Source organism: Primulina tabacum, chromosome 5 (genome assembly GCF_025594145.1).
Source record: "Primulina tabacum isolate GXHZ01 chromosome 5, ASM2559414v2, whole genome shotgun sequence".
Taxonomy (NCBI): Eukaryota; Viridiplantae; Streptophyta; class Magnoliopsida; order Lamiales; family Gesneriaceae; genus Primulina; species Primulina tabacum.
The window spans coordinates 3110986-3128876 of NC_134554.1; the positions used below are offsets into that span (position 1 = coordinate 3110986).

General features: G+C 33.0%; 2 protein-coding genes, 1 long non-coding RNA gene and 1 pseudogene across 4 annotated transcripts; 2 read left to right on the forward strand and 2 right to left on the reverse strand.

The window, feature by feature from the left end:
- Positions 1 to 425: 425 nt before the first annotated feature.
- Positions 426 to 3638, forward strand: LOC142545526 (serine carboxypeptidase-like 45). 2 transcript variants are annotated; one of them, XM_075652750.1, is made up of 10 exons: positions 426 to 775; positions 1239 to 1340; positions 1453 to 1548; positions 1644 to 1736; positions 1824 to 1894; positions 2004 to 2285; positions 2460 to 2587; positions 2730 to 2822; positions 2904 to 3021; positions 3276 to 3638. In XM_075652750.1, exons 1-10 carry the CDS (start codon positions 526 to 528, stop codon positions 3447 to 3449), a joined length of 1407 nt encoding a protein of 468 aa, XP_075508865.1. In that variant the 5' UTR covers positions 426 to 525; the 3' UTR covers positions 3450 to 3638. The 2 variants fall into 2 exon arrangements, with proteins under 2 accessions (XP_075508865.1, XP_075508866.1); XM_075652751.1 differs by having other exon boundaries at positions 430 to 775; positions 2463 to 2587.
- Position 3639: 1 nt separating this feature from the next.
- LOC142545527 (10 kDa chaperonin, mitochondrial-like) lies at positions 3640 to 8350 on the reverse strand. Its single transcript, XM_075652752.1, has 4 exons — positions 8345 to 8350; positions 4891 to 5012; positions 4335 to 4474; positions 3640 to 3853 (listed from the first exon to the last, which is right to left on the reverse strand). The coding sequence occupies exons 2-4, from the start codon at positions 4993 to 4995 to the stop codon at positions 3805 to 3807; spliced, it is 294 nt and encodes a 97-aa protein (XP_075508867.1). The 5' UTR covers positions 4996 to 5012; positions 8345 to 8350; the 3' UTR covers positions 3640 to 3804.
- Positions 7213 to 7772, forward strand: LOC142545528 (uncharacterized). The gene is made up of 2 exons (XR_012820300.1): positions 7213 to 7300; positions 7392 to 7772. It is a non-coding gene; the product is annotated as an uncharacterized LOC142545528 (long non-coding RNA).
- Positions 8351 to 10161: 1811 nt separating the features above from the next.
- On the reverse strand, positions 10162 to 11975 carry LOC142546079 (uncharacterized; annotated as a pseudogene).
- Between the last annotated feature and the right edge of the window lie 5916 nt (positions 11976 to 17891).

Sequence of the window (17891 nt, forward strand, 5' to 3'; positions counted from 1 at the left end):
GGGAAATTATTATTCATTTTAAACACACGTAGTTTTAAAATTCTATACATTTTAATATATTGGTTTCTTTTATAAAAATTTCTAATTACGTAACAATTAAAAATTCAGATTACAGACGTTAATATGTATATGAAATTTTTTTTCCAGCATTGAAATTCTTTAATTATGTGCATACAATCTTATAGATATATATATAGATATATATATATCTATCTTTATTCTTGAATGACGGGAAATATTTATGTATTTATTTTTAATTTTTTTTTTTCAAATATCACGAAAGTTCAATAGTGATGCCAGTGGAGCAGAGTAGACTAATCTATCTTCCATATAATATCTCCATCTGCAACAGTACAAAAGGTGCCTCAAAAATCAAAATTCAATATGGAATCATTGGGCACATTTAATTATCAATTAAGATATTTAAACTATATTATAGAGTTAAGTCACATAGGCAATATAAACCACAAATCAGTCCTCCTCTTTCTGTTTCTCGTCTTTCTGTTAACACACACAGTTACAATCATGGTGTCTCAGCTGCAGCCATGGCCAATCTTTGTAATAATCTGTGCATTGCAGATGTATTTGGGGGCTGTAGAATCCCATTTAAAAGCTGATGAAATAGTCAGTCTACCCGGCCAACCAACGGTTAATTTTCAGCAATATTCAGGTTATATTACCGTTGATGAAGTGCAGAAAAGAGCATTCTTTTACTATTTTGTGGAGGCTGAAACTGAGCCAGATTCAAAGCCTCTTGTTCTTTGGTTAAATGGAGGTAAATTACGCTCTGTCTGTGTTTTAATGCGTGCATTTTTGTTTCTTGAAAAACAAAGTGGATCCCAGAAAAGTAGTTGATCAATGTGATGTGAAAAGCAGAAAGAGTTGGTGAAAATAGGGAGGTGAAATCTGTATTTTCGAGACAAATTATGCTAAAAATTGAGTGTACATGGATGTTTGCCTTTTCACCAATTCGATGCATCATTGATGCGGTTACTGCTATTGGTTGTCTATGGATATCATACGAGTGTTGCAAGAAAAATTGAAAATAGGGAACCCAAATAGATCCTCCTAGTGAACATGTCGTATCTGTAGCCCGTTTAACATAAACGATTAAACCAAATTGGCCGACTTTACTGAACACTTTTCATGCATCCATTCATAGAGAGAGTGCGAGGCATCCGATTATCGGGTATAGGCGTTCTTGGATTTGATAAGATGCAATCTTTTTTATATTTCAGGGCCTGGATGCTCATCTCTGGGAGCGGGGGCGTTCAGTGAGCATGGACCCTTTAAGCCAAGTGGCAACATTTTGGTGAAAAATGACTATAGCTGGAATAAGGGTGACACTTTTTCTTCAACTTATTCCATATAAAATGTGTTTTCCGGATTTCTTTACCAAATTTTTTACACCCCTTAGCTATTGTAATGAAACATTTTTATGTGTACTTACAGAGGCAAACATGATATACTTGGAATCACCTGCCGGGGTTGGCTTCTCTTATTCTACCAATAAATCCTACTATAAATCTGTGGATGACGAAATGACAGGTTCCGTTTACTTGAAAACTACTAGAAAACAGATGACATTTTAATTTGCAATGAAGTATAGGAGTCCTTTTAAATGAACGTTTGCTCTTGTTTAGCTAAAGATAACCTTGTTTTCCTCGAAAACTGGTTCGATAAATTCCCGGAATACAAGAACAGAGATTTTATCATCTCAGGGGAAAGTTATGCTGGTATGTTTCTCTTGATAGGGATGTTTATGAAAAATGAAGCTGCTTTTTGTAAGTTCAATTTGAAATAAAGAAGTTGATTCTCACCAGGGCATTATGTTCCACAACTAGCCAACCTCATTGTACAATCTAAAGCAGAGATCAATCTTAAAGGAATTGCCGTGAGTAATAACAATAAATACGTCAATTATTTCGTTGAAATCATGAAAAATTTAATGGTGAACTTCAGTATTTAAGCTGACTTCTTGATTATCTTGCGACTACTATCAGATAGGAAATCCACTTCTTGAATTCAATACTGATTTCAACTCGAGGGCTGAATACTTGTGGTCACATGGACTGATATCTGATGCTGCATATCATGAATTTACATTTGTTTGCAACTATTCACAAATCAGAAGGCAGTATCAGAACGGAGCTCTTACACCTGTCTGCTCTCGGGTTATACGACTTGTTTCTGCAGAGATCGGAAAATTCATCGATTCTTACGATGTTACACTCGATGTCTGTTTGTCATCTGTTCTCGGGCAATCCATGGTTCTAAATCAACTGGTGAGTGATGTTGTCACGTTGCTCCTCCTCGCATTCTTTTATCATTTAGTTTTTGCAAGTGTGTTCTTGGATTAATTGTTGTAAGATAAGTATTTGCATAAAAAGTCGATTTTTTTTTTCCAAAAAAAATTGTTGTTAATTTAACTAGAATGTTTTATGTTGGATTGTTGTTAGCAGCAAGATGAACCCAAGATTGATGTGTGCGTAGAAGATGAAACAGACGTGTACTTGAACAGAAAAGATGTGCAGAAAGCTTTCCATGCGAACCTTATTGGAGTCGACAAGTGGAGCATTTGTAGCGAGTAAATCTCATCTTCTCTCAAATTACACAAAGCCCAGATCCTAAACTTTATTAACCCTTATTTACATTTCGTAAATCGAAGTGACTAAAGAACCACGATTTCGTTCAATATTTGCGCTTTCAATTCAATATCTGGGTTGCAGTGTTCTACATTATGATTTCCAGTGTCTGGAGACGCCGACAATCGGTATTCTAGGTTCTCTTGTCAAGTCCAAGATTCGTGTATTAGTTTACAGGTGAGTTTTGAATGTTGGTTATAGTCGTTCCACCGCTTTCTTTCAGTTACCTAATGGTTAATTTACTTGGAAAATTCTCAGTGGCGACCAAGATTCGGTTCTCCCACTAACCGGAACTCGGACTCTGGTTAACAACCTGGCAAAAGAAATGGGATTGAACACAACGGTGTCATACAGTGCCTGGTTTGTGGGAAGACAGGTTGATTCAACTTACGCATGACATTAAATCAAATTAAGAATATGGATACAACCACATGCGAGTTAAGCTTGAGTTATTTGTTTTGGAACTGCGAATTTTTCCCGAATATTTCTCCACGCTCGTCCATTTTCTCACATTTCTCTACAATTCTTGAATCTACAAAACATATATTTGAACAAATTGCAATGACACGTAAAGAACATGGATATCTCACATGTTTAACAACTTGATGGGAACTATTGGGTGTTTTACAGGTTGGTGGATGGACGCAAATATATGGAGACTTCTTATCATTTGCTACCATAAGAGGAGCTTCTCATGAAGCACCATATTCCCAACCGAAGAGATCGCTGGTTCTGTTCGGTTCGTTTGTTCGAGGCCAGCCACTTCCTCGAGTTAATAGAGTTGTCATCGAGACAGACCCATAGCGACACAAAATTTTCACTTTGTTCCGGAGAAGATGACATGCATCTAAATGTATGGTTTCCCGGATTTCAGCTTACTTTCAAATTTTCACATGTCACAAACTAAAGTTTTCCAGCCATAACTCCTGATTGCATTTTTGTTGCGAAAATCAATTCAAACACCACAATTAATCTCAAAAACATTTTCTCTGAGTTCTTGAGAATCAGTTCGATTGTATTATAATTCATGATAACGGAAAATTGTTTCACAAAATAATCCACCAATCTCCATCAAAATCATTGTCAGACAAAATGGTTACTAACGTAAAATTTAAACCAAGTATGGTTCTCTGCGGTGAAACCTAAGGGTGACACTGAATTACTCGTGCAGAGTTCCCAGAATGTCATCATCTCGATACAGATGATACCTGAAAAATCAAGAGCGAAATCAATCCACACAACCAGCCTAGCACAACTGTAACAAGCTCAAATGGCATCTATACAACCGATCAAAACAGGTAATGAACAAAATTATTACTTTCAAGAAAAACAATCCTTATATCTGTGTTAAAGCTCTTCCATTCCAGAAAACATCAAACAGAAAATCTGTCCAATTCGATGCTTAAAAAGATTTAACTTGAACCGCTGTCGTTACTCATTAGATACGAGATTCAGTGTGATGGTGAGCTATCAAATATGGTACAGCAATTGAAATATAATGCTTAGTCTGCTTTTCCAGTTAAAATGTCAACAAGTTTATACCAAACTAGTTTCATATAACTAGTAGCCGTGGCACAAACAAGCTGACCACTTTGTTCGGGTAACAAAAACAAGAAGAAAAACGCATGACAAGAAAATTACAATGCATGATCCCCATCAAACAAGAATCGACCGAGATAAAATACTTACAATGTTTCACCAAGCTTCACTTCAGTTCCTCCGTATTCCGGGAGCAAAACAGTATCTCCTTCCTTCAAACTCACGGGAATCAGCTTTCCTTCCAGATCACGACATCCGGGGCCAACAACCACAACTTTTCCAGAGTTCAACTGAATCATCAAACAAATCATATCAGCAACTACAGTAACTAAATCCAGGAATCAACAACTACAAAAAGCTTCATTCTGAAAACCAATGTTTGGGCTCTGCAGGGAGTTAGGAAAAAGGAAAAAATTGCTTCACCAAAGCATCTACAGTTCATTTTCTTAATAGCCAAACAAGCAACATTAACCTCTATACTGGTTTTTTTTCATCTCCTTCTTTTTCTTACCATTTCCCCAATATCAGCCTGGTCTATATTGCCAGACATTTTGCTATAATTGTCTTAACAATTATAACCGAGTTTCTCTAATTCAGACAAAACCCAGAAACAAAATGAAGTGAACTTAGTGTAATACAAATTTAAAAACTAAAATAGACACCGGAAAAAGAGGGGAATGTGAACAGGGGAAAATGGAGCAATTACCTTAGATGTCTTCTCAGGAAGAAGAATACCCGCATTGGTTTTTGAAGGGGGGGTGATTTTTTCAACTAAAACGCGGTTCAGGAGTGGTAACAGGCGCTTCGCCATTGTTTTTCCTCGAGGAAAATAATCAAGAAGATATTGTGGAAAAAGAGAGAAACAGCACTAGGGTTTTGGATTCGGGAGAAATGTTTATATCAACATAGAAGAAAATTCTGGAACTATCTGGCGAAATTACCAAAATGACATCTGCATTGAAAGAGAGTGAGATTATTTTAAAAGCACATCTTACGAATTTTTATTTTTTATCTATGAGACATGTTAACTATATCAATATTTTCAATAAAAAATAACATTTTTGGCATAAAAAGTTTTTTTCACGAATGATTTAAATAAGAGATATGTATCACAAAATACGACCCGTGCGACTCACACAAGTTTTTGCCTTATTTTAAATATAATTAATCATATTCTGTTATATTAACTAATATTATAAATTTTTATCCGTCATTAAATCAACATTTTTTACATGATATTTATTATATTATATTATATTTTATCTATACTAATATGATAAATTTATTATTAAAAAAAGACATTTTGAAAAATATAGATTAAACTTTAAAAATACACTAACATAATATGATTATAAAGTTTTCATTGCAAGATAGGACTTTACAAAGTAAATAAAAAATACATATATATACCACTAGTTTGTATATGAATGCGGTCATATGTCTGGGGCTAAAGTGGTAAACAAACTAATTGTTTCATAAACTAAATAATACAATTTGGTCTTCCAGCAAGGTACCAATCCAACTGCGGATCTTTCCCAAGAGCCCAATCCATCATTTTATTCAATTTCTACCTATAGCAATGTGTTCCTTTCTTTCTTTCTTTTTTAATACAAAAATCTATATTGAATTTAAATAAAAATTTTAAATCAGCCAATATTCGTAAACTTTTACTAGAGACAGTGATTTTTTTAAAAAATTAATTAGATTACAATTTTCTGGTTTTGCCATATGCCCCGATCGTATAATGAATAAAATGTCAAAAAAATAAAAAAAAGTTTAATATATATAAAAAAATGTTTTGTAAAAAGTGAAGAACATTATTTCTATATATTTTTTCTTGTGGATAATGATGAAGTTTTCCCATTAAAATTAAAGCAATTTGTAATTGCCAGAAGCTTCCTTCCTAGTCGCCATCCATTCACCTTAACACACTTTTCCAGGCTTTGTCAAACATGGTGGGTCAGTCTCCAATGGAAGAAACAAGTCAAATTAAAATTCGTATACATTATTGAACTAAATAAATTATTTATACAGGACAAATGAATATTCTTAAATGACCGACCATTACATTTTTCATTGCAATATTTTGCTACAATTTTTTTTGGTTCAACGAAATACTAATTTTAATAATAATCTCTATTGTCGGAATTATCGAATTTAACTTACAGGAGAAAAAAGAAATAAAGACAACATCATTAATTTGTACCAAAGAAAATAATTGCTTTAATAGTCGTAATATCAGTGTCCCATTATTTGTCCTAGTCTTTTGTCAAATGATGAACACGACCATTGCGGAATTTAGGCACCACAAGACTCAAGTATAGTTTATTTTAGAAATGTAAAATAACAAATACTCATTCGATACACGATATATATGTCACTTTTTTCAATACAAAATATAACGAAGTACGTGTAGAATTGATTTTTAAAACTTGTGTATATCTGTCAAAGTTGTGACAACTAAATCTTATGCCGCTACCATTTATGATTCAGACAATTATGCTCGTGAATTGTCGATTAGTACTTTAGGGAATTTTAATGTTTTGATAATTAAATTCGAGTTATTTTTCCTTTAAAAACTCTCGAAACTTCAGTCAAACCTTGAGTAATATATATATTAAGTTACGTATTTATAATATAATAATATAATATATAATTAAGTCGGCAGACACCCTTTCTTCCGTCCAAGTGTATGTACGTGTGCGAGTTCGTGCAACGAATTAATTGGCTCTGAAATTAATATATAGGGAAAAAGTTTCTCAACACACACCAAAAGTATACACTAATTAGGACCCAAGATTTGGTGACATAATTTATTTTATATTATTATTATTACCATACATATATATGGGTTTTTTTTAATGGTATGTATCAAGTTAAAATAATAAAAATAGAAGGATAATTATATGAGTCCGAATTTAATTTTTTTTTTTAAAAAAGGGCAACAAAATTCATGCAATTTATATATATATACAGCCCCCTGGAAAGTATAAAACAAGTCCATACGAAAAGCTCCAGTGCTCCACATATTTAAATTCCCACTTCGAATCTATGCATTAAACCTCAAACCAATCTTATATCTTCTGCTTCAGCCTTCAAGAATTAAGGTGTACAAGGTGAGAGAATTAGAGAAGCTGTTTTATGTAGAGCTATTGGATCCGATTCTATATCTTATCGAGCTTCTTACCAGCAGAGAACATTTCATAGGTTTAATGGGGAAATTAGAAGCGGCCGGCTTGTGCACAATATTCCTTCTGCTGCTGATGTTGGAGAGCCCATGTTTTGTAGGTGGAGATGGTAAATTATCCAGAGATAAAAAAGGTTCTTTTTCTTTCATGAATGCTGTTAAAGTACATAGAAATGGCTCCAGATTAGGAGATGCAACACAAGAAAATGGAGACGCGATCTTCGGCGCCGAGAAGAGGAGAGTTCGCACAGGTCCAAATCCTCTACACAACAGATAAGTAAGTAGTCGGCGAATTAAAAAAGAAGAAAAAAATCCAAGATTAGTCTTGAATGAAGAACTAATTATTATCGACTTCCTCAATATAATATTATCGATCTTGTAGAGTTTTCTTGAGCTTTTTTCAATCTGATCCTTCCCTACAATTAATGCTGCATTAGGGTTTTGTTGCATTTCCTTCCCCATATTCAATTCTTTTCTAAACTGGATTCAGGCTAATTTGTATACAAAAATCATTTGAAATTGATAATTCCAATGCCATTTAATTAATACGGTTGTTGGTGCAGTGAATGAATAACATCCGTCTCTAAAGTTTTTGTAGTTGTTTTTCTGGTCTGCATTTCCTCTTAAAGCATAAAGAAGGAATGTCTTGCGAAAAGACCTTTTCAATTCATTCTCCTATTTAGTCAATTCAATTGTCCAATTTCAGCATAGGAATTAATCAAGATATATAACACAGCAGAAATATTTCATGATAATATATCGAAAAATATACGTTGTATATCTCTATATTGTAAAACTAGCTAGTTTTCCTTAAATATATAATATAAAAAAATGGGTGAGTATCAAATTCATTTGTTCTTCAATTAAAGTACGTCCAGTCACTTGCTCATTACGTTCATTTTTAAATTTGATTAATTTCCCCTAAATTCTTCGCTTTTATTTTTGTTTATTTTTAGACGACTGTTGGTGAAGTCAATAATCAAGATTATTACAAATTATAAATACAACCTGACACATTTAATACAAAAACAAAACAATAACACTTAAGGGTAATTTTTCCACCACCAACTTCTTTAAATTTTCCACCCAAATTATATATACTTTTAGGAATATAAATATATATTAGACAATACAATACATGATAACAGTTATCCATTACAATTTATATATAATGCATGTAGCCCGATCACTGGTATTTTTTGTATAAGCACTCCATTAAAAAAAATTTGATTCTGATATATACTTCAACTGTACACTTCCAAAAATAACTTCAATCTCGAGTGCAAATATTTAAAAACTATTATTATAGACAGCAAATGTCATTTTTTTTTAAAAAAAATAGTTTTTCGTTGATAGGAAGTGGATTTTCCATAACAATTTTCTTTGTGAAATTTGAATAAAATTCTTACCACAATTAGTTATTTATTTGAAATTTAATTTTTGCTACAAGTGATTATTTATTAGTTGCGCATGCGTGGTGCCACTAGTAAAATGTGGGCTAGTGTTTGCTACACTGAGAATGGATCAGCAGACGCACACATGCATCCTATTAATTTTCTCCGACTTTTTTCTCAAATATTATGGACCTACCACCTCAATTGTCATAGCTACGGTGATTAATGGCATATAATTTAATTCCATGTCCTTTGCGTCTTATTAAGTTAAAAGAAAAATATATATATATACTTGTGAAAACTAAAATTTCATTTTATTTATTAATTGCTTAAGAACTTGGGATGCATTAATTTATCAGATCCAAAATATAATTAGTAATTAGTTCACATTTAAGTCAAAGGTATTGTGGAGATAAAATAATACATTTTAACGTTTTGGGGGAAGGTTTTTTGAACAACTTTTGGACTTTCGGTATTAAAAATCTTAGAATCAGTTTTTAAGGAAATCATCAACTAGTAAAGTTTTTTTTAATATTGAAATTTCAAAAAGGATAATTTCACTTCAATTTACATCCAACCAAAAGTGTCGACTCCTGAAAAAAAAGGCTAAATTAATAATATGAAGCAAAATAACCAGAATATGTCACAAGACGATTTGAAAAGCATGCGCTGTAGTTACATAACATTACATTATCTGTATATCATGCATCATTCATCGTTTCATTCTTCAAACTATGTTGTACAATATATCAAATGGGACAGTACAGAAAGGTTTTTGTCAATAAAACCAGCGAGCAATACAGTGAAGAGAAAACAATAGAGAAACGATATAAATGAATTAAACCAAACCGAGGCCTGTACGAAGTACATTGTCCTTAAAACAGATTCGTTTCCTCCTGTATGTGCTTCGAGGATCGTCTTGGACGTCTGTTTCCCAGGATACAAAGGAACAACCAGCAGTGACTTAGCACGAGACACTAATACGGCGAACTGAAAACGTACATTTACTTTATCACCGAGATTTAACGGAGGTCAAATGAAAAGCTAACAATATGAAATGCAAGAGAATACTTGAAAGAGAAAAGATTTTCATGTGTATGAAATGAGGAAGTGAACACACTATTGTAAGCCCCAAAATGCATATCAAGAGTCATGCAAGATTAATTAACTTAATTAATCTTTTCATTAACTCAAAATATGAAGAGCCAAAACTCTTCAACTAACTCAAGAATGTGGAGAGCTAAAAGACACTCCCACATTCACGAGACATAATTTTTATTCAAAACTCTTCAAATTTCCAACAAACTAAACTTTACATTATCTATATATTATGCATCATTCATGGTTTCATTCTTCAAACTAAACTTAGCACACCTACTGACAAGATTCTTAAAACCTATGTTCGATTTAGGACCAACCCGGCATTATAATTCTTATTTCGCACAGAGTGAGCTATATATGTTCATATAAAGGAACTAACATTAATTTTTGTGAATTCAAAGGGATGAAAGTATTGGGACTCCCGGTAGAGTGACACCGGAGTCAACAATAAAAAAAATTTCCAGTGATATACTCGGATGAATCATGGATTAAGTACCGTAGTAGCGATGTCAATGCCGGATCCGTTGTCCCAGAAGTTCTAATCGGGGTCGTTCTCCATTTCACTCTTTTGAGCCATTCCTTTTGAACAAGACCTTGCGTTATCTCTGATTTTAAAAGTCCACGAGATCTGAGTTCACTCTTATTTTGTATCACCAGGGATTTGGTGATATGGAGTCCTACTTTTGATATACAGACAGAGGATTTTATGGGGTAAATATATAACAGAATTCGCAAGCTGAGCTAGTGAAATTTCACATGCTTGAATTTTTTTCCCCATCGGAATTTGGTGAATTCAGTTGTATGATTTTGAATTTTTAAAATAAGATTCCATGATCCTAGAATTTCAATGTTCTCGGTGCAGCACAACAGGATTATAAACATATCAAAAGATTTATGATCACGTACATTACCTTTGTCGTTGAGTTGACGGCAGTACTCTTGGAACAAACACATGCAGGGCCGCCACACGTTGCGTCGCACATATGCGTACAGACAAACTTTCCATGCTCCAGTTAAGTTTGTCTTAATGATATCGTCCCATTCTTCTTCTGCTAAATCTAATGGGGTGTGGACGCTACCTACAATGCACACTTCAAGAAATATGCAGATATTTAACACTTGTACAAGCCTAGGTACAGAACTTCTGGTACCCGTTTGGGGCCGCCACACGTTGCGTCGCACATATGCGTACAGACAAACTTTCCATGCTTCAGTTAAGTTTGTCTTAATGATATCGTCCCATTCTTCTTCTGCTAAATCTAATGGGGTGTGGACGCTACCTACAATGCACACTTCAAGAATTATGCAGATATTTAACACTTGTACAAGCCTAGGTACAGAACTTCTGGTACCCGTTTGGGGCCGCCACACGTTGCGTCGCACATATGCGTACAGACAAACTTTCCATGCTCCAGTTAAGTTTGTCTTAATGATATCGTCCCATTCTTCTTCTGCTAAATCTAATGGGGTGTGGACGCTACCTACAATGCACACTTCAAGAAATATGCAGATATTTAACACTTGTACAAGCCTAGGTACAGAACTTCTGGTACCCGTTTGGGGCCGCCACACGTTGCGTCGCACATATGCGTACAGACAAACTTTCCATGCTCCAGTTAAGTTTGTCTTAATGATATCGTCCCATTCTTCTTCTGCTAAATCTAATGGGGTGTGGACGCTACCTACAATGCACACTTCAAGAAATATGCAGATATTTAACACTTGTACAAGCCTAGGTACAGAACAGAACCTAGGTACAGAACTTCTGGTACCCCTTGGGGCCCAAACCCCTAACTCAAACTTGGAGATTATAAGGAAGACCCAACTTGTCTCATTTTCTGATGTGGGACAAGTCCCACTCCTTTTTCTCTTCAACACTTTTATTTATTCATTTATCCAACATAAAGAACGTAACCGATCGACATGCCGAGCTGCGGCTATAATTCTGCAGTCGGCTTTGGCCGAGTCCAGACAGAAGTCTCGGCCTATCCCGGACGACGACGCCCCGGTCACCATCACCACCTTTTTATATAGACGAAGCCATGGCTCCAAGGTGCTCGGCGCGCACTCGGAGGACTGAGGGTGCAGAAGAGACCAAATCATGCTCATTCATACATTTATACACGTAGCCCGCCACCAATGAACATTTGGTATTAAAATATTTGATCAGGACCAACGCTCCGATCTGATATTATCATCATGCAAGCTAAAAAAAAGCTTAATAGTTTCTTCAAAATCTCAAATAAAATGAAACTAAAAACCTGAAATATGCAACAATAATTTTTTCAAAATCTGAAATCAACCCGATAATTTCTTCCAAAGCATAAGTCGTGTCTCATCGTGCTGGCTAAAGAAAAGCTCCAGTTCATGCGTATTGTTCACCAACAGCTTTGTTGCATCAATTTTTTACTCCCAAATCTTCAAATATCTTTTTCCTTGCAAATGAACACCACATAGCAAAATATACAAATCAATCCACAGTGAACTCTCATCTAAACACAAATAGCAATATCAAAATCTAACCAAGTCGTCCTTAATTTTTTTTTTAAAAAAATCATCATATATACCTGATAAAAAAGAACGAGTATGAGAGAAAAAGTGAGATTTTCCCTCCTCCTATTCGGCTGCAATCACAAGATGAAACTTATGTTAATTTTGACACTTCGAATTATTTGTAGATCTTCAAGATACATAGAGGGAGAGATATATACCCGTAGATAGAGATTTAGTCAAGTGACCAGGCTTTGGAAATAAGAAAATTAGAGGATAGAAATGTAATTTGATGAGTTGTGATAGCTTATCTCAGTTGTTTCGTAGATTAATGATCAAATAATTATCAAGAAAAATAGAACTTTAATTGGGTCAAAATTATTATTAAAAAGTCATAAAAATTTAACTAAACGTTGGATAAATATTTGATTGTTCATCTATTTTTATTTAATTCAATCAACCAAACACAAACTCAGTGTCGGTTTACTTGGATGTGATAAATAATTGTGATTAATATATTAGTTTGAATGATTTAGATAAGATGATAACATTTCTTTCTTAAATGAATCCATCGACATTGTTATATAAATTATATATATAAAAATATATTTTCCAATCAAAGAAACAATTGTCCATACCAGGTTCACTGCGCTTAATAAGTTGGTTAAAATTAATAAGATAACTTATGATTTTAAATACATATAATTCTATTATTATTCAATCGAAAAGTTCAAATAATTTGTTTACTGTTATTAGAGAAGCAGAATTCCACTGAAAACGAATAGTTTTCCATCCATTTTTGAGAAAAATAAGTATCCTAAATTCAAACGTGTAAATTTATATTAATTTTTTAATGTTTATAAAAGGCACAAACCAATGAGAGCTCGAACTCGAATTTCATACTACTCGAACATGGCTCAATTTAAATTTTGAAAGCTCGAACTATATCGAGTATACATTTCTCAAATTCGAGGTCGACATATGAAAATATCCTCCAAATATTGAGGCCCTAATTACATAATCACTCGAATGATTTGATGGGCCAAGAAGCACGCTCACCCGTTGAAAGAGCATTAGTTATTAAGGTTGGCCTAAAACCATAAAATTAACACAAAGTGGGAGAGTATCTTTTCAAGTCCATCAACTCTCTGTATGTGTCAAATTAATGTTTCCTCCCCCTCTCATTTCCCAGATATGCTGTTTGGCACATATTTTCCTTTTCGTGGATTTTTTTAGATCGAATTCTTGAAAAATAAAGTTCCCAAGTGTGAAACCTAGTTACAGTGCACAAAATATATAAAGCATCCACTCAGCATAGATGAAATAAACATATAATATATAACTTTAATAAATTAATTTTTTAGCAGATCACTTGTAACTCGTCTCCCAAATTTGGTATGAGATCTTGCGTGTGAAACTCGATTATAACAGTCTCATATCCAATTATTATAAAATAATTGCATTTTTTAAAAGATATTCCTTATATTGCTCACATTCTGCTTAAAATGGAGTATGATTTGTGAATCTTTAGCTATTAATTGAGACGTCAGAATAAATATATTGGACTATTCGTTGCAATTTTAGTATTTTAAAGTTATTGATTTTTGTCCTCACTCATGGTCCTCGTCATATTTTTTTTGGCACAAAAATTGTCCGATTAGATTAGTTTTGAATGTGAGAATTTTCGATATTCTAAAGAATAAAACATGATTAATACTTATTCAATTTCTTGAAAAGAATTAGCTCAAATTTATTGGTGATATACCATATCGTACCGCATCGAAAACCATATACCGTATCAACAAATTATAGTATAATAAAATATATATATCGATATCGTACCGATACTTTCGATATACGAGTCTCAGTATACCAAAGTTTTTGGTAAATATAACCAGTATATCAATTATACCGAAATTTTGTGGTATACTGATATTTCAATACGATATCGATATATATCATTTTATACCAAAAAACCTATATTTTTTAATTTTATTTTTTATTATTTAAAAATAATATATATTTTAAATTTCTATATATTGTTTTGGTATTTCGATATATATCGAAAATTTCAAAATTTATACCGTTACTGTACCGAATATTTCGGTATTGTTACCATATCGTATCGTACCGAAATCTTCGGCATACAAAAAATTTCGAAAAGTTCGATATTTTTGGTACGATAATCTCAGTATATCGAAATTTTGTTTTTGTTTTTTCTAAAAACTCGATGACTAATGAACATTTAATTATAATTGTTCATTTTTTTAGCAAATACATAATCTATCACAATACCTACGCTATCATTTAAACTGCATCGCTTGCTATCTATTAAAATTAAATATAATCCGTCATTAATTTCTATAATTATGATATTATCTCTATTTGAATATAAATCAAATTAATTATAAATAAATTATACAAGAAAACAACTTATGCCAAAGGTCACTAGTCTTTGCTATATATACATACAAGTTGAGAAAAGGTTATTTAGTGATGGGGTGCCAATAAATCGAGCGGATATAGCAGAGAATGTAAGAAAATTTATGATAGAATGGTAGAGTTTTAAATGATATAATAATGTTTTTGTTTTATTTACCAACAATAATGTTTTCATTTTTTTTAAATTCCTATAGCGTTTTGTTTTGTTTTTTAATACCAAAAAAATAATGTTTCGTTTCTTTAAATAACATGGTATTTCACAACTGTTATTTTTCGATATGTACTGAGTAAATTCTCAGATAACACAATAGTCAGTATTTTACATTAGTTAGGTAAACCACATTGGATATCCAAGTCTTGTATGACAAGCTCGTACGAGAAGTTGTTGGTGGAGAGAATTGAACTATTGGTCATTGACTATTAGCTAATCCACCTGTTCGAATATCCCATGAGTGTCAATATTTTGTTTTTTTATACAATGTGACGAAGGATTTATATAAACCTAACCAACATCTCAAAACAAAGTCGATGAGATTTGAACCGAAGACGGGAACCTCAACTAGGGCAAGTGATTCTTGGCACAATTAATGTTCTTATTTTTTTGAAATGCAATTAATGTTTGGTCCTAAAAAGTTTGTCCATCTCATTCCAGCAGATACCAATCTACCATTAATGATGTCGAAAATTATGTTTGGTATGTGGCATTAAAATGATTAAAGTTTAGCCTCGTGCCTCTCGGCATAGTGGCAATTGACGTCCCGATAAATGGATGAAGCCTTGAATTAGAGACTATACTTGTAACACTTATCTTATAATAAAAAACCTAATGAGAAAAATTTAGAAATTCGAAGTATTATTGTCCTCTTGAAAACTTACAACATCTATCATTCGATGTGTACTGAGTAAACTCTCGAATTATCGCAATAGCTCGCAAATCACGTCTATGCAAACCGTGTGTGATAAACACGTCTGAAAAGATATTGATAGGAGAATAGAATTGTTGATCATTGGACAATCGTTCATTTATTTTACTAACTCATACACCTAATATTATTATCCTTTATTATGTAGAGATTGTGAAGAATTATTAAAATTGAAGACGAGCACCGAGGATCATGATGAAATATAACTAATGAGCGCCTCCCCAAATTTCCACAGGATTCTCAATTATAAAATAGAAGATAAAACATTTGAATAAACATTAATCAAAATGCATGTTTGATGTTTAATTTTTTATTATGTTATTTTTAATATTCTCGGCTATACAGGAATTATTGTAATAAATAGGAAAAAACATCTGTAATCCATGATCATGTCCAATTTTTAAATTTTAAATTTGCGATGGAATAAATACGAAAACACGAGTCTTATATCATCTTTTTTAAATCTACTTTATTCCTTAATTAAAGAAATGGAGGAGAGAAGGGAATAAAAGAGAAGAAGAATAATTTATTATTTTATTTTTGTGTGTGGGCTTAAACTCCGTTCTGCCAAAATATGGGACAAATAGCAGAGCCCCTTGTTTTCCTCTATATATTTAATCGGGGAAATCGATTGAATGCCTAGTCCAAAAATAAAATATTATAAACATAAAATTTTTCCCAAAGGCTTAAGTTTCATTGATCAATTTTAAACTATATCTATGTAAAATATTGTAAACATTATTCTTTTCCCAAAGGCTTAAGTTTCATTGATCAAATTTAAATAACATACATGTGCGCGCGCGCACACACACATATATTATATTATATATAATTAAAGATTTATTATGTCATCATTAGCCAAAAGGAGCAAATTAAAATTTTGTTTCCATTCCAATGAGGAAGAGATGTTTTTTTTTTTTTTCAAAAGAATAATAAATATTTGATTAGAAGCATAGGGACCTTGAAAAGGGGTAATGATTAAGAGAGAAGTATTTTTTTCCCAAAAGAATATTAAATATTTGACGAGGCTTTAAGCTTCAAGAAGTTAATGGGAATAACTTAAAACTAATTAAACACGGTTTTTTCCTAACTTTTTTCTTTTGCGACAGAGGGGAATTGAATATTTAAATAATCATATAATGTATTAAATTTTGTTTAGGAGAAAGTATTGTGTGTATTATATTAATGTTTTCACGCTTTTTTTGGACCCATCGCTAAATATTCCTTCCATCTATCAAAAGTTTATTAGTTTATAATATGATCTTTTATGGTCTATTCCTTATCATGAATAGAGACAATCAATGTCTCCAGTATAGTGGCGGATAACATCAGTTGATAAAACACACACATTATGAATAGAGAGAGACATTCCATGTCTCCAATATAGTGGCGGATCACATTAGTTGATATAACATACAGTGGATAGAAGGCGCTTGTGGGTGAAAAATAACTTAGGTTGGGCCATGATGTCCCGGAAAGAGACCGATCACCCTTGGACTCTGGCAGAATAACAAAGACAGAGAAGCTTAGGCGAGAACTGGTTCTAGTGAAGAAAATGCTCTTATATAAATCTTCATTGATATAATAATATGTCATAACTAGGGAAACTGATTAGACCAACGCATACTAAAACAAGCATGTGTTCCCAGCTTAGCACGATCGGTATAAGAAGACAAGGATAATGGATCAGGGACTTTGTTAGTGACCTCACATCATGACCACTGTCCAAGCATCTCAGGACAGACATCGATTCCGGGGCCACGTGTATGGATGATCATGCCTCGAAATCATTAGTATATCAATCAGTGCACGTAGGGGCGATGTACGAGACAGAAAAAATTATGGATTGGCAATAGTGTGTCATGTGGACAAGGCATGTGCAGCCGTTTGATCATGAGGACTAGCCGAATATTGAAAACAAGATCATAGTTACTTTTTTTCTTATGAATACTCATGTTTTCTCGATCATTTAGGACATTCATTTAACATTTTTCACAAGAACACACTATATACCCTCTATATCGCACTTTCTCTTAGTGAATACTTGACAAACTCGAGTATCAGAGTGACTACACCAGAAAATCTTCCTATACTTCACAAACGTTTTTCGCTTTTTAAGTGTGCAGAGCACTCAACTTAGGATCCTTCTGCTCAGTTTTCAACACTCTCA

Coding starts and splice junctions, on each gene's coding strand:
- LOC142545527 (XM_075652752.1), bottom strand. CDS start 4,995: ATGGCGAAGCGCCTGTTACCACTCCTGAACCGCGTTTTAGTTGAAAAA. Junction 4,475..4,890: donor TTCCTGAGAAGACATCTAAG/GTAATTGCTCCA, acceptor TTGATGATTCAG/TTGAACTCTGGAAAAGTTGT. Junction 3,854..4,334: donor GTGAAGCTTGGTGAAACATT/GTAAGTATTTTA, acceptor TTGATTTTTCAG/GTATCATCTGTATCGAGATG.
- LOC142545526 (XM_075652750.1), top strand. CDS start 526: ATGGTGTCTCAGCTGCAGCCATGGCCAATCTTTGTAATAATCTGTGCA. Junction 1,341..1,452: donor TGACTATAGCTGGAATAAGG/GTGACACTTTTT, acceptor GTGTACTTACAG/AGGCAAACATGATATACTTG. Junction 1,895..2,003: donor TCAATCTTAAAGGAATTGCC/GTGAGTAATAAC, acceptor GACTACTATCAG/ATAGGAAATCCACTTCTTGA.